The sequence below is a fragment of the Mesoplodon densirostris genome, chromosome 5, assembly GCF_025265405.1.
Source record: "Mesoplodon densirostris isolate mMesDen1 chromosome 5, mMesDen1 primary haplotype, whole genome shotgun sequence".
Taxonomy (NCBI): Eukaryota; Metazoa; Chordata; class Mammalia; order Artiodactyla; family Ziphiidae; genus Mesoplodon; species Mesoplodon densirostris.
In genome coordinates this window covers 6,266,257-6,283,060 of record NC_082665.1, presented here as the reverse complement: position 1 = coordinate 6,283,060, position 16,804 = coordinate 6,266,257, and the positions used below count along the sequence as shown (strand labels likewise).

Genomic DNA, 16,804 nt, shown 5'->3' with positions numbered 1-16,804 from the left:
TTGTCTTTTCATTCTCTTAACAGTATCTTTCAGGCTTTTCTATTTGTCAAATTTTTCTTTCATGCATCAGGCTATTGGAATTGTATCTAAAAAGTGATCATCACACCCAAGGTCACCTAGATTTTTATTATACGTTATCTTTTAGAAATTTTATAATTTTGTGTTTTATATTTACATTAAGTTTAGGATATATTTTGAGTTAATTTTTGTGAAAAGACTGTGTCTAGATTTTTTTTTTTTTTGCATGTGGATATCCAGTTGTTCCACACCACTTGTTGAAAAGACAACGCTTTGTCCATTGAGTTGTCTTTGTTCCTCCATCAAACACTAGTTGAGTATACTTTTATTGGTCTACTTCTGGGTTCCTTATTCTATTCCATTCATGTATTTGTCTATTTTTTCACCAATACGACACTGTCTTGAAAACTGGAGATTTATACTAAGTCTTAATGTCAGGTAGTATCTATCAGTCCTGCACCTTTGTTGTTCTTCAGTATTGTTAGCTATTCTGGGTCATTTTTTTCTCCAAACAAACTTCAGAATCTCTTTGCCAATATCCACAAAATAAACTTGCTGGGATTTTGACTGGAACTGTGTTGAATCTATAGATGAAGTTGGGAAGAAATAATATCTTAAAAAGATGTGGGGCTTCCCTGGTGGCGCAGTGGTTGAGAGTCCGCCTGCCGATGCAGGGGATACGGGTTCGTGCCCCGGTCTGGGAAGATCCCACATGCCGCGGAGAGGCTGGGCCCGTGAGCCATGGCCGCTGGGCCTGTGCGTCCGGAGCCTGTGCTCCGCAATGGGAGAGGCCACAACAGTGAGAGGCCCGCGTACAGCAAAAAAAAAAAAAAAAAAAGATGTGAAGCACAGGAACTCTCATTCACTGTTCATCAGAATACAAAATGTAACACAACCACTTTGGATAACAGTTGGGCAGTTTCTTACAGAGTTAAATATAGACTTATCATAGAGGAAAATTAAACTCATATTACTAGAAAGTAGTCCATGTGAAAAGGCCACCTACTGTTTGATCCAACTATATGACATTCTAGAAAAGTCAAAACTATGTAAACAGTAAAAAGATCAGTGGTTGCCCATAGCTCAGGAAGAGGGAGGGAGTGATGATTAAGTACAGCAGAGGGGGGTTTAGGACAGTGGAACTATTCTGTATGATACTATTATGGTAGATACATAACATTATGCATTTGTCTAAACCCATACAACACAGAGTGACCCCTAATGTAAACTACAGAATTTAGTTAATGATAATGTATAAAATTGGTTCATCAGTTGTAGCAAATGTACCTCACTAAATCAAGATGTTATTAATAGGAAACACTTAGGGAAACAGTATATGGGAAATCGCTGTACTTACTGTGTAATTTTTTTTAAACCTGAAACACGTAAGTCTTTAAAGGAAGAGAGGAGAACAAGCAGCTAATTCCCACAACCCTAATAGCTGCCGTCTACTTTAAATTCTGGTCTTGGATACTAAGCAGGTACTTTTAAATTGAGATACAACCTTTTCCTGTAACAGCTACTTACATTAAGTGAATCATAAATGGATAATGAAAATGCCATGGAGAAACAAAACTAAAAAGATGGAATTGCAAGGAAATAGCTATTTTGTTTACTTCATTTGAGTAGGCAAAATGCAAAGTAAACATATTCTTAAAAAATGTTCCTCAAAATGTGAGCCCAATGCTATTCAAGGAGTACAGATTCCTAGGCCAACCACACTAGATCTACTCAACAGGAGTCTGCTTTTTATGCTCAAAATAGACTTATAAGAAATCACAGTAATAAAATAAACTCTTAAAATCTACTACATGGAAACCATGCATTCTGGGAAAAAGTTTTAAATGTTTTATCTGCATTAACTCTCAAAATACTTCTGTAAACAGAGGCAGGGTTAAGATAAAGCTAATGAAACTTAAGTTTCAGAGGCTTTCGATTTAACTTGCCTACCAAGGCCCTGTGTCTATTTGTAACTTTGAATTCTTTTTCTAAAGACCGTCCCTAAAATTATACAAGATTCCAACCCCACAAATCTTGGATCCGTCTTGCCAATGAGTTTTGTATTATCTCAAGTCACTACCTGACCACTACTACCTTTTCATATATAGAGAAACTCAAGGCTAAGAAATGTAAAGAAATACGCCTGGGGTCACAGAAGAGTAAGTATAAGAAATGGAATCAGAAACCAGGCCAACTCTAAAACCCATACTTTTTCTACTATCAGTGCTTTCCAAACCAAAGAGTAATGGAACCAACATACACATATACACAACAATCTCCACCCATCTGCAACACTCAGGAGAATGAATTCATACCACTGTAGGAGGTAAACTACTGTAACACAAAATTATGACTTATCTTAAAAGGTCAAGTAGATTTAACATTCTACTTTATACTTGTGTTAATTTAGAAGTTCCCCATTAACTGCAAATAAACCAAATTAAGATATAAAATCATAAGATTAATACTAGTGATCTAAAAATTAAAACTCAATCTATAATCATTCCTGATTTTTCAGAAACACTTAAGAAAATAAGAATTAGTTGATGTTTCCCCAGTGTAATATATATGTATACTGTAGAAACCTAAAATAAAGCATCTTACTTATTGTGAAAATAGCAGACACATTTCCACTGACAACAGGAATATGGTCCACTATCCCACTAGTATTCAACAAGGTACTGGAAGTATTAAACACTGCAATTAGACAAGAAAAATCAATTAAAAGTATAAAAATTAGAAGGGAAGTAGTAAAACTGAATACTGTATAAATGAGAGTGTACCTGGAAAACTTCACAGAATTCAATGATAAAATTAACTCAAAAATACAGTAATGTAGCAGGGTGGAAAAAATTAAAACTTGAAGGGGGAAAAAGGCCAAAAACACAATAGAAAAATGGCCAAAAGACATGATATACAATGCACAAAGATGAAAAAGACTCTAAATATATAAAAATATGTACAACTTCACACATAAGAGAAATGTAAACTACACTGTAAATAAACCAAAGACAAAAGGACAAATATTGTGATTACATGAGGTACCTAAAATAGGCAAATTCATAGAGACAGAAAGTATAAGAGAGGTTACCAGGGGCTGGGAAGAGAAGGAAATGGGAAGAGTTCTTGTTTAATGAGTACAGAGCTGCTGTTCAGGATGACGAAAAAGTGCTAGAAATTAAGAGCAGTGATGGTTGCATACATCTGTAAATGCAGTTACTGCCACTGAACTATATACTTAAAAACAGCTAATGGTAAATTTCATGTTACATATAATATTCTATCACATAAAAGAATAGCCAAAACATATAAAAAATAAAACTAAGATACCATCTCTCACCAATTAAACTGGCAAAAATTAGAAAGTGTAACACACTCTGTTGGTAAACAGTAAGAAAACGGACACTCTCCTACGCCACAGGGAGAAAAGCAAGTTGGAATTCTCCTTTAGGAGGAATTTTTATCAGCATCTCATAAGATGCAAACATGTTTATCTTTGGGCCCAGCAATCCCATTTCAAGGAATGTACCCCGCCCCCGATAACATCTCCATCATTAGACAAATACATACATCTACAAGATTATACATTGTAGCATTATTTAAAATGAAAACGCTGTAAACATCCTAAATACCCATAACCAGGAGAGTGGTTAAATAAACACTGTTACAATCAGATAACTTAAATATGATGCAACTCTTTAAAAATAAATAAATAAGGAAGGCATTTATGAACTGATACAAAGTGATTTTAAGAATATTTTAAGTGAAAAAACCCAAGTGCAAAAGAGTATCTGTGGTATGTGACATTTTGTGTACAAAAGGAGAAATAATATACATGTATCTAATTGAGTACATAGGGGAAAGAAAAAAAAAAAAAAAACACAGGAAAGATATGCCAGGAACTAGTGAGGACGGATGAGAACATTTATCATAATTACCCCAAATCATTAAAGGTTAAAACATGCTCAATACATATAAAGAAGAAGAAAATAAATAAGAAAGGTCTTACACAAAATCATTTAAGCGAATGGTTAGCAGCTAACATTATTGGATATTAGGCAGTGTTTTAAACACTTTACATGGTTAACTAAACGAATTCTCAAAACACCTCTGAGGGACATACTATTAATTACTTTTACAGATATAGGCAGAGGCACAAAAGTTTAACCAACTTGTTGAAGTAGAAGAATCTGGATTTAAATTCAAACCCTGTGTTTGACTACTACTCTAATGCTTTATAGAGGAATTCAAATAAATTGTTCATCCTTATGTAATATTTCAATCCTCAAAACATTACTGATTAGAAAAAACTAACATTCTAATATTAACCTTTAAAAACTCTTTACAGAAATACTGGTTTCCCCCAAAAAAATCAAAAAGGAGAACAGTAACTTACATATGATTACTGTAAGTCAAGAAAAGGGTTAAGACAAAGACTTCTTAGATATGACGGCAAAAGCACAAGCAACTAAGGAAAAAACAAACTAGACTTCATCAAAATGTAAAACTTTTGTGCTTCAGCGGAAACAAGCAAAGAAGTGAAAAGACAATCCAATAAATGGGAGAATATATTTCAAAGTCATACATCTGATATAAAGAATTTGTATCCAGAACGTATAAAGAACCCTTATAGCAATATAAAAGACAACCAAATTGAAAAATGGGCCAGAGATTTGCATAGATATTTCTCCAAAGACATACAAGTGGAAAACAGCACATGAAAACATGTTCAACATCATTAGTCATTAGGGGAATGTAATCAAAACCACAGTGAGATACCATTTCACATCCACGAGGACAACTGAAATCAAAAGGACAGAACATAGCAAGTGTGGACAAGGATGTGGAGAAACTGGAAACTTCATACATTACTGACTGGGAACATAAAATAATACAGCCACTTTGAAAAACAGTCTGGCAATTCCTCAAAAGGTTAAAATACAGAGTTACCATATGACCCAGCAAATTGACTCACAGATATAAACCCAAATGAATTGAAAACTTATGGCCAAACAAAACCCTGTACATTAATGCTGATAAGGAACAACATCCATAACAGTCAAAAAGTAGAAATAATACAAATGTCCACCAGCTGATGAGTGGGTAAACAAATTGTGGTCTATTCATATAATGGAATATTGGGCAAAGAAAAAGAATGAAGTATTCATCCATGCTATACATGGAATCAGCCTTGAACATTACATAGTAAGTGAAAACAGGCAGTCACAAGATCATACTGTATGCTTCCATTAAATGAAATGTCCAGAATACAAATATCCACGGGGATAGAAAGATTAGTGGTTGCCAGGGGCTTGGGTGGACTGGGAATGGGAAGTACCTGCAAATGGGTACAGGGTTTCTTTTTAGGTGATTAAAATATTTTGAAATTAAATAGTGGTGGTGATGGTACAATTCTGTTAATATACTAAAATAAAACCACTGGATTGTACACTTACATGGTATAACAAAGCTGTTCAAAATTGTTAGAGAAATTCAAAATGTGAAATTTCATCTTAATCTCTAGAGAATACGATTCTTTCACAAAATTTCAAGGTAGATTCAAAGTAAAGAATTAAGACAAATTACTCAAGATTATTTTGTATATTTTATTTTTTTTTTCTTTTTTTTCTTTTTGCGGTATGTGGGCCTCTCACTGTTGTGGCCTCTCCCGTCGCGGAGCACAGGCTCCGGATGCGCAGGCCCAGCGGCCATGGCTCACGGGCCCAGCCGCTCCGCGGCATATGGGATCCTCCCAGACCGGGGCACGAACCCGTATCCCCTGCATCGGCAGGCGGACTCTTAACCACTGCGCCACCAGGGAGGCCCCGAATATTTTGTATATTTTAAAGTTATGAAACTCACATGTCTTACGGAGCTTGAAGATTCATTTCCAGAAGACAACTCAAGCCGTCCAAGATTTCTTCTACCATAATTTGGATATTTACGCCTACATGTCCTCTGCCTAGACTGTGACATCAAAGCCACGGAATCAGACTGAAACACAAACATGCAGATGAAAATCAACACTTAAGTAAGTACATCTTCAATAAAGTATTTCGCATTCTATCTAATCCCAAAAGAATTTAAGGCAAATAATAATAATAATAATAATAGTTCAAAAAATAAAATATTCTTGAATGGGTATTTTTGCCACATACTGTTAACCAAGATTAGTTTTTGTTACTTTTAAGATATTTAGAAGACATGGCTAAATTTAGGCACATTAGATCATCATTTTCCAAACTAAACCATAAGTTAATTGGCTTACCATAAATTAGATAAGAATAACTATAATCCAAAAAAGAAATCACCTTAAAATACATATCTCAGAAGTGAAAATATATATTCATATATTATGATGCAGTAAGCAACCTTAAGGAATATATCACTCTGTGAATACACAGGTATAGAGAAATATCTGAAATGATCCTCAAATATCAATCCTAGTTACTTCCAGGTTTTAACTTTTTGGATGATTTGTTGTCAGTACTTTTCAGCTGTGCCTGAATTTTTTAAATATCTTTTTTTTAAATTAAAACAAAATAATTAAATAATCTTTGAAAATCAGCCAAATAAAATAGCTAGATTGAAACGGCAGAGGGGGCGGGCACATGCTATTCCTACAACACTGAAGTCACCCATGCGAGATCCCTCAGTGAAAGTACATATTCCCAGAACTGATATATAAATCAATTTTCACGTTAGTGCCATCTGTTTGATAATCATTGGAATGTTTTATCATTTCAACATATCCTGAACAATATATCCTGGCTGATTTTAATACAACTCTTCTTTCCTTAATTTGTCAGTACTTCTTTTGTTAAAGCAAAAACTCCTATTAATGAATTTCATGACTAATAATATGTAAATTCAGATGGACCAAAACTACCACTAAGAAGAACAAGAAAATCTGTCAAAATATATATTTAAAAAAAAAACGGTTCGAGGGCCCTATATACCTAACAAGGCTATGAAGATTTACAGGACCAATACACGAAAAAGGATACAAGCAATAAAAAAGAACCCTAGAATTTCACTCTGGCAGAGGAAACTGAAAGGTTTAGCAGGTAAGCAAAAAACTGACAGACTAAACTCTTGAGTTATGCTAACAAAAATTACAATTTGGAGTCTCCTATATATAGGCAAACACCTCAAGCTTCAGCTGTTAGCCCAAAGGGCTATAATCTAGACCTACAGGTAAACTACAGATAAACAGTAATCCCAAGGAACTAAAAGCCCATCCTTGTCTGGGTTAAGGTGATACAGGCTTGAGAATGGCCCTAGTAGCCTACCAGAAGCAAATTAAAACCTTCTCTGGAGAAGAAATGCCATCCTAGGCTTCAAACCATCTCTAACATCTAACATTCAATCAAAAACACAGGCGGGCTTCCCTGGTGGCGCAGTGGTTGAGAGTCCGCCTGCCGATGCAGGGGAGACGGGTTCATGCCCCGGTCCGGGAGGATCCCACGTGCCGCGGAGCGGCTGGGCCCGTGAGCCATGGCTGCTGAGCCTGCACGTCCGGAGCCTGTGCTCCGCAATGGGAGAGGCCACAACAGTGAGAGGCCTGCGTGCCGCAAAAAAAAAAAAAAAAAAAAAAAAAACAGGCAACAAAGAAAATGTGATTGTAATAAAATGAGAAAAAAATCAACACAGAATGCAAACAGATTAACAGGGGAACAAGATACTGAAATAATGAAATTACCAGAAATGGGTTTTTTAAATAACCAAGGCTGATTTTCAAGGAATTAAAATAATGAGAACTTCAGCAGAAAACTGAAAACTCTGGAAAATTCTGAACAGAAAAATACAATAACTAAAACTAAAAACACAAGGTTATTAGCAGGATACACACAGCTGAAGAGAACTAACTAAATGGAATATATTTGGTCAGAAAAAAATTCAGAACAGCAAGAAACAGCCTAAAACCAAAAAAGACAGAAAATAGGGCTTCCCTGGTGGCGCTGTGGTTAAGAATCTGCCTGCCAACGCAGGGGACACAGCTTCGAGCCCTGGTCCGGGAAGATCCCACATGCCGCGGAGCAACTAAACCCATGCACCACAACTACTGAGCCTGTGCTCTAGAGCCCGCGAGCCACAACTACTGAGCCCATGTGCCAAAACTACTGAAGTCCACGCGCCTAAAGCCTGTACTCCACAACAAGAGAAGCCATCGCAATGAGAGGCCCGTGCACCGCAACGAAGAGTAGCCCCCGCTCACCACAACTAGAGAAAACAGCGCACAGCAATGAAGAACCAAAGCAGCCAAAAATAAATAAAATAAATTTATTTTTTAAAAAAACAAAATAAAAGGGAAAGACAGGAAGTAAAGGATAAAAACATGTACTATGAAAACGCTAGCCAAAAGAAAGCTAGCACAGCTACATTCATATACAAGAATTTGAAGAATAAAGCATTACTAGAGAAAAGCTCATAATGGTAAAAGGTTCAATTCAGTAGGGAAATTCTATATTTGTACACACCAAATAACATAGCTTCAAACCACACAAAGCAAAGTAAGTAGAAACAAAGAGATCTACAAACATAGTGAGACTTTAATACTTATCTCACTATAAGAGTGCAATCGGGGCTTCCCTGGTGGCGCAGTGGTTGAGAGTCCGCCTGCCGATGCAGGGGATACGGGTTCGTGCCCCGGTCTGGGAGGATCCCATATGCCGCGGAGCGGCTGGGCCCATGAGCCATGGCCGCTGAGCCTGCGCGTCCGGAGCCTATGCTCCGCAACGGGAGAGGCCACAGCAGTGAGAGGCCCGCGTACCGCAAAAAAAAAAAAAAAAAAAAAAGAGTGCAATCGTTTTGAAACCACATGTGGCATTAACTACTAAAGTTGAATATACACATATCCTGTGCTCCAATAATTTCACTCCAGTACATATACTCAAAAGAAATACACAAACGGATACCAAGAAATATGTACAAAATGTTGAAACCAATATTGTTCCTAGCATACTATTCCTAATTCATATTCAGCAACATTCTCATTAAGGGAATACTATCCAACAGTGAAAACAAATGAACTTCAACTACTCACAGCAAAGATAAATCTCACAAGGGCAAATGCAAGCCAGATACAAAAGATTACATATACATACTGTATGATTCCATTTAGATCAGTGTTTCTTATCCTTTTTTTTACATTACCACTACCCTACAGGAAACTTGACTTTCTCCTAATTTGCTCCCTCAAATTGTAATACCACAGACATACATACAGTACATAAACACTTATGTAGTATATCTGTACTTTGTACATAAACAGATTAAGTGTAAGGCTTAGCCTTCTTATCCAATACAGGGTTTAAAATAGATAATATTTTTAAGACTAAAAGCTAAATTGAATTTTTTTATTTTTTTTTTTTGCGTTACGCGGGCCTCTCACTGTTGTGGCCTCTCCCTTTGCGGAGCACAGGCTCCGGACGCGCAGGCTCAGCAGCCATGGCTCACGGGCCCAGCCGCTCCGCGGCATGTGGGATCTTCCCGGACCGGGGCACGAACCCATGTCCCCTGCATCGGCAGGCGGACTCTCAACCATTGCGCCACCAGGGAAGCCCTAAATTGAAATTTTTAAAGCTCTCTGTATTTAACTTTATAACTTTCTTGAATAACTTCTGATGTAATTTAATTATACAGATTGTAATTTATCAAATTACAAATCCAAATTAGAAATTTCTGAATACATAATAGCATAGTAATCAAATTTTTAAAAATCTTTCAAAACTTTTCCAGCAAAAATAAAACAAATGAAAAAATTAATTTCTTAAAAATTTTAGTAAATTTAACTTTGAAGGTTTTTTATCATGAGAAAATATCCTAACTGTAGCTGAAGATACTCAGTCAACCTTTTTTTCTTTTCAGTACTTGACGTAATAGATTTGAATTATTTTTAAATTAAATAATAAGATAGAAACTATTTTTATTTAATTCTCAAAGCCCAAGTCATAAGCAAAAATACCATGCATCAAGGCAGTTAATGTGGCAGACAGGCATGCACAGGCCATTTCTCACAATAGGGCTACAAAATTGAATGATCAACTGAGAGACTATCTTACAAACACAACCATTTTCACCACAGTTTTGTAGCACTGACCGTGCATACATTTTGTGTAAATTCCATTAACTTGTTAATGCTTCACATATGATGGTCAAGAAATTAAACACTAAGGAATAAGATTTTCTCAGGTAGGGCTGGGCTTTGTCGCAAACCACTGTGACATCTAAGATTTTTTTTATAAATGCATGATTTGGAAAACATCAGAAACAGACAAAGCTAACCAGCATCTTTAGAAGTCAAACAGTTAGTTACCTGCAGGAGAAAGGAGAGAGTAGTGATTGGGAATGGATACCAAATGCTTTTGATGGGCTGGCAATGTTCTAGTGGTTATTGGACAATAACATTTTTTTTTAGCCCGTGCCGTGAGGCATGTGGGATCTTAGTTCCCCGGCCAGGGATCAAACCCATGCCACCTGCATTGGGAGCTCAGGGTCTTAACCACTGGACCACCAGGGAAATCCCAACAATAATTTTCTAGAATCCTTCATCACTGTTAGTCATTAGGCTACTTCCCGCAAGCTTCAAGCCACTTTTCCTAACACCTGTACAACTTTATGTCTACTATTTTAAATCCCAAACAGAAGACTAATATTACTAATATTCTCATTGATCAAAAAGAAAACTATAAATTTCAGTTTAATTTCTAATTTGTTTATTCCTAAGGAAATGGAATTTAGGTTACCTTTTGTGAAAGATGGAGAGTCTTCCTCTTTCTTCCAATTACATAAAGATTTCTTTCTTCTTCACCTTTCTCTATTCTGAAGTCTTCCAACTTCCTACAAATTTAAGTACCCAGTTATATTAGTTGCTGATAAATAAAGGATATATAGAGAAAAAACTAATCATTACGATTCTGGGAATCATAACTTAAGTATTTTTTTAATTAATACAGAAAATTGCTAAAGTTATAACAAAACTTAAGGCAAACTACACTCTTCTAGAAATTTAATATAACCAAAATCTCAGAGGCAGCTAGGAGGTCCTCTTTTTCATATTTAACACAGAAATATTCATGCATTTACATTTTGATTGGCCCTATGAAGACCAACTCAAACAGAATTTCTCGTGTTAGCTACTCAAAATGTACCTATGATTTTCCAAGATTGCAAATCCATTCTCTAAAGGATTCTACTGTATCACTCAGCATCTCCTTCATAAAAACTCAAGTGTATTTTAGAATAGAGCTCTAGAAAGAGCTATGCTCTTCTCTGGGAAAATTATACTGCAGCAGCTAGCTGACTCACAAAATCCACTCTTCTTTCTTCCTTAGAAGCAAAATCTCAATTTTCATCTTAGGCTCTCTGCTGCTCTAAATAGAGACTGTATTACCTTGCCTCATCTGTAGCTAAGTATGGCCATATGAGGACATTCTGGTCAATGAGTTATGAGGAGACATGTCATGTGGGACCATTAAGTCTGCTTAAATGAAATTCCTTCAACTAGAAATGTCCTTTTTGCCGCCTTCTGCCTTCTCTTCCTTCTTCTGGCCTAAATCTCAACATCTATCACAGATGCAATATGTGATAGCTATTATAAAGTCCAGCTATCTTGGACCTTGAGGTGACCTTAAGACTGGAAGCCACACTCCTAAGATGGATATCAGAAATAGAGGAGCCTAAGTCCCTGATTAACTGGGGAACCATGATTCTAGCCTTAAACTACTTCCAGTCTTCCTGTATGTTAAGAAAATAAATGCTCGTTTAAGGAAATATTCTTTAGGACTTTCACTCCTGATACCTGTTTGCTTCCCTTGATTTTGACAACAAAAAGTATCCTAAAATGACACTTTCAGTTCTGATGACCATGCAACTCAGACATAATTTTAAGGCTTAATTATAGAATGCTGCATACACAACAGTGATTTTCTGTATTTCTCATCCCAATTCCAGATTTTGCTTTTCACTAGTTTATCGTATACTTATAAACATCCTTAAATTCACTGCATGAAATATAAGTATTATCCAATATTACTCCACCAATCAACTGACTCTTCTGGCTAAACACATGAAAACTTTTACAAGATTATCTTCAAGGTATTAGGTATTATGAGACACAAACATGACAGAATACTGAAACATTTTAGATATCAATGAAAAACAGTATTTGCTGCCTCCATTCTGATAACTTGAAAATCAGTACATTACAATTCAGTACAAGGAAAACCCTATGATCCACACTATACTTATGAAATATCATTTCTCACTAAAAGAAAATAGGGCCGCTTAAGATAAAAGACTAATCCTAAGTCTAGGTCAAGAAATTTACAAGAAGAACCTGTAACACCCTGCCATGCCTGACAGCAAAGATGCTACGCAAGGCTACTAAATCATTTCAAAAGGACTCAGGAGCCAACCTGAAGAAGCTCCTCCTGGCCAGGGATTAAAAAATTTAAACATTAACAAGGACATTAGAAATAAGCTAAATCACAGCAGTGTAATTAATACAGTGAACAACACAAACACACAAATTGGCCACTGTGGGAGAATATAAAGGAATAAATCTTTATTTTGAAGGTAAATAAAGCAAAATGAGCAGGCAGCTATCCTGTTGTTTATACACAAACTTGTTTTTTATATACAAACTTTACTACTGGATATTCAAATAGTAGACGTGGGTAAATTTTTATTTGGAAGTATCCAAGATAATAAAGACTTCAGAGCTGAAATATCACTATTTTATAATCCCTAATGAATTAATGAACCTGGGCAGTGAGTATCATTTCCTGCTAGCATCACAAAGAAAGAAAAAAAGAAAAGAAATGAAGAAAAAGATATTATGTGCCTTCTGATGGAATTTTACCACTTATGAAATAGTCTTGCAAAAAACTAAAAACATGACATTTGGAACAACTGGAAATTTAAACACTGGCTATTTGGTTCTACTGAGGAATTGTTTGCTTTTTAAGATATGACAATGGCATTATAGTTATATTTTAAGACAATTCCTTATACTTAGAAATTACATACTGACATACTTTTAGACAAAATGATATTATGTCTGGAATATCTTTCAAAATAATACTGAAGGGAGAACAGGGGGGTGTTTGTATAGATGAAACAAGATTGGTTATGGAGTTAGAGAACAATTTTGACATTTTCCTACCACAATTAAAATACATCCCAACCCATTACTAAAATATATGTATATGATTATTTATACCACTAAAGATTAAAATATGTGTAAATAACCATATAGATATATTTTCACAGATATAAACAATATTAATAGATATCCTAAAACAAACCTAAATATGCCTAGTGGTACCTCTGGTACAACCACTCTTCGTTTCCAGGCCTGCAGGTCACGCTCTGTAGCCATCTGACTACGTGGAGCATTCTGGTGCATCTGACGAACACCTTCCACTTGTCCACTACGACGCAGACCAATATTTGGAGGGGACTGGATGTCTAAGCTTAGTCTTCTAAAACCTAGGGGAAAATTGTCAAGAATGATGACAAAACAAACTTCAATCTAATATGCATATACATTCCTCCTAAGACACAAACCAAAAAAGAAAAAGATCTACTGAAAAAACTTTGGAAAAAAGAATCTTAATGTGACTGAGATCAAAATGTAGGCTACATGGGGACTTCCCTGGTAACGCAGTGGTTAAGAATCCGCCTGCCAGTGCAGGGGACACGGGTTCGAGCCCTGGTGCGGGAAGATCCCACATGCCACGGAGCAACTGAGCCCGTGCGCCACAACGACTGAGCCTGCGCTCTAGACCCCGTGAGCCACAACTACTGAAGCCCGCGCACGTAGAGCCCGTGCTCTGCAACAAGAGAAGCCATCGCAATGAGAGGCCCGTACACCACAATGAAGAGTAGCCCCCGCTCGCCGCAACTAGAGAAAGCCCGCGCACAGCAACAAAGACCCAACGCAGCCAAAATAAATAAATAAAGATCTGTTAAAAAAAAATGTAGACTACAGAACAAACATTAACATAACTATTAACCTCAATTTCCATTTTTATTAGACTTTCTGAAATTTAATGTACAAGCATTTTCTATAATAATGTTATATTTGCAGTCCTAAAAACCTCGCCTTCCTCAAACCTGCAAATTAAAAACACATCTTTCTGGAAAAATTAGCATTGCAAATAGATGCCTCAAACTGTGGTGGCTTTATAATAAGAGCTCTAACAACAAACATTATTTGTGACCTAAAGAGATAATCTAAGCCACTCAAGCAGGCAAGCTGCCAGAGCCCATTATTAAAAATTCACAAAAATGCAAAGTGGGGAAATGCTGGCAGCACCTGAATTGGAGCTAGGAGAGTGAGTAACAGGGCAATGCAGACCACATCAAGCCCTGAGCCTACGCAGAGCTGATCAGGCAGACACAGGAGGCAGGGCAACCTACCAAGAGCTGGAAGTCACAAAGGATGGAGACCACCCTGGGGGGATGTGGAGGGAATCCCAGGCAAAGTACTAGTTTTCTTGAACCACAGGGTGAAGGGGATCCTGCTACTAAATCAACAAAAAAAAAAACTGGGGGCTATATCCTTTCCTACGGGAGGCTATTAAATTTTACTCCAAATACGCCAGCTCTCCTTGCTTAGGGTAAAACTCAAATATGAGTGAACAAACCTCTGCATTCTTCTATGTACAACATTCTGCTCACCAATCAAATGTGAACCAATTTGCCCTGCACAACATATTATATACTCCATCTATTAAAAATGACATTAAATGCCCCTGCTATTAATCCAAAATTTATATTAAAATATATTGATGTTTAAGAAACACTTTTTGAATTGAGAACTAAAAATAAATTCTCAATTTTTTTTTTTTTTTTTTTTGGCTGCACTGGGTCTTCGTTGCTGTGTGTGGGCTTTCTCTAGTTGCAGCAAGTGGGGGCTACTCTTCATTGCGGCACACAGGCTTCTCATTGCCGTGGCTTCTCTTGTTGCGGAGCTCGGGCTCTAGGCACATGGGCTTCAGTAGTTGTGGCACATGGGCGCCGTAGTTGTGGCTGGTGGGCTATAGAGCACAGGCTCAGTAGTTGTGGCACACAGGCTCAGTTGCTCTGTGGCATGTGTGATCTTCCCGGACCAGGGCTCGAATGCATGTCCCCTATGTTGGCAGGCAGATTCTTAACCACTGCGCCACCAGGGAAGCCCTAAATTCTAAATCTGACTGCCCAAGTCATAGTATTATTCTCCAACAATTTGAGGAAAATGTATGTTATGTATCACAACATTACTTGTAATAGCAAGCATGAAAAATAACTTAATTGGCCATAAACAGATTAATTACAAAGACTGGTTATTCCACACAGTGGAGTACTATGAAGCTATAAAAAGGAATGAAGACGAGCTCTGTGAATGGAAAGAGAGTGATTTCTAGAATACGCTGTTAAGGGAAAAAAGCAAGGTGCAGAAAAATGCATACATATCTTGTGCCTCTTGCTCTGATGCACTGAGAAGAACACAGCAACTATGCAGTATTCCTACCTAAAATGTTTAACCTGAATCCAATTATAAGATAATCAGACAAATTCAAATTGAGGAAAATTCTGTGAAACAACAGGCCTGAACTCTTCAAAAGTACCAGTGCCGGGCTTCCCTGGTGGCGCAGTGGTTGAGAGTCCGCCTGCCGATGCAGGGAACACGGGTTCGTGCCCCGGTCCACAAAGATCCCACATGCCGCAGAGTGGCTAGGCCCGTGAGCCATGGCCCGTGAGCCATGGCCGCTGAGCCTGCGCGTCCGGAGCCTGTGCTCCGCAACAGGAGAGGCCACAACAGTGAGAGGCCCGCATACCGCGAAAAAAAAAAGTACCCGTGCCATGAGGGAACTGTTCTAAATTAAAAGAGACCCAATAATTAAGCACATGGACCAAGGCTTGATTAAACCCTAAAATTTTAGAAAGCCATGAAGGACAATTTTGGGACAAGTGGGGAAATGTAAAGATTGTACATCAGAGAGCAGTATTGTATAGTCTGTACATTGTGTAGTATTGTAAAGTCTGTTGACTGTGATCATTGTATTATGATCATATAAAAGAACGTTCCGGTTCTTGGAAGATATAGAATGAAGCCTAAGGGATAAAGTTCACATCTTACTCTAAAATTTAGAAGAAAAACATACCAGAGAGAGAGAAATTCTTTCAAGTGTATACGAGACCCATACAAGACTGTTAATAACATTTCTGTTTGAGATTAGCAAAATCTCAAAATTACTCAAAAGCCCATCAAGAGAATGAACTGATAAAATCAGATATACAACAGAGTACACAATGGTCAAAATTAATCCAATGTGACAACTGAGCAATCTTAAAAATACAGCACTACGTGAAAAAAAATTAAGTCCCTTTATAAACCTTTTATAAACCTTTATAAACCTTTTGATAAAGTTAACCTTTATAAACCTTCGGAAAAAGTTTAAAAACAAATGCTTTTTATTCATACATTTAAGAGTGTCAAATCTATTTTTTAAAAGGCAAAGATTCAACATGAGATTCAGAATAGTTGTTATCTTGGGATAGGGAAACAGGACAGGACCACATAAAAAGATGTAGACTATTACCATGATTTAAAACAAATAAAAGAGGAGGATGTGTAAATGAACAATAAGAGTATGTCAAGAACAAAGTTTTGATAGACCCAATTCTGTGCTGCTAGAATCCAAAACAGTTAAATATATAAAAGAAGTGGGCTTCCCTGGTGGCGCAGTGGTTGGGACTCTGCCTGCTAATGCAGGGGACACGGGTTCGAGCCCTG

At 37.0% G+C, this 16,804-nt stretch overlaps 1 protein-coding gene across 1 annotated transcript in view; it reads right to left on the bottom strand.

Moving 5' to 3' along the window:
- BRWD1 (bromodomain and WD repeat domain containing 1) overlaps positions 1-16,804 on the bottom strand; it is a 116,127-nt gene that overhangs the window by 41,270 nt on the left and 58,053 nt on the right. Inside the window, exons 19-21 of the mRNA XM_060098473.1 lie at positions 13,329-13,512; positions 10,767-10,860; positions 5,881-6,012 (exon numbers count right to left, since the gene is read on the bottom strand). Coding sequence (XP_059954456.1) covers positions 5,881-6,012; positions 10,767-10,860; positions 13,329-13,512 — 410 coding nt within the window. The remainder of the gene's footprint in view (positions 1-5,880; positions 6,013-10,766; positions 10,861-13,328; positions 13,513-16,804) is intronic.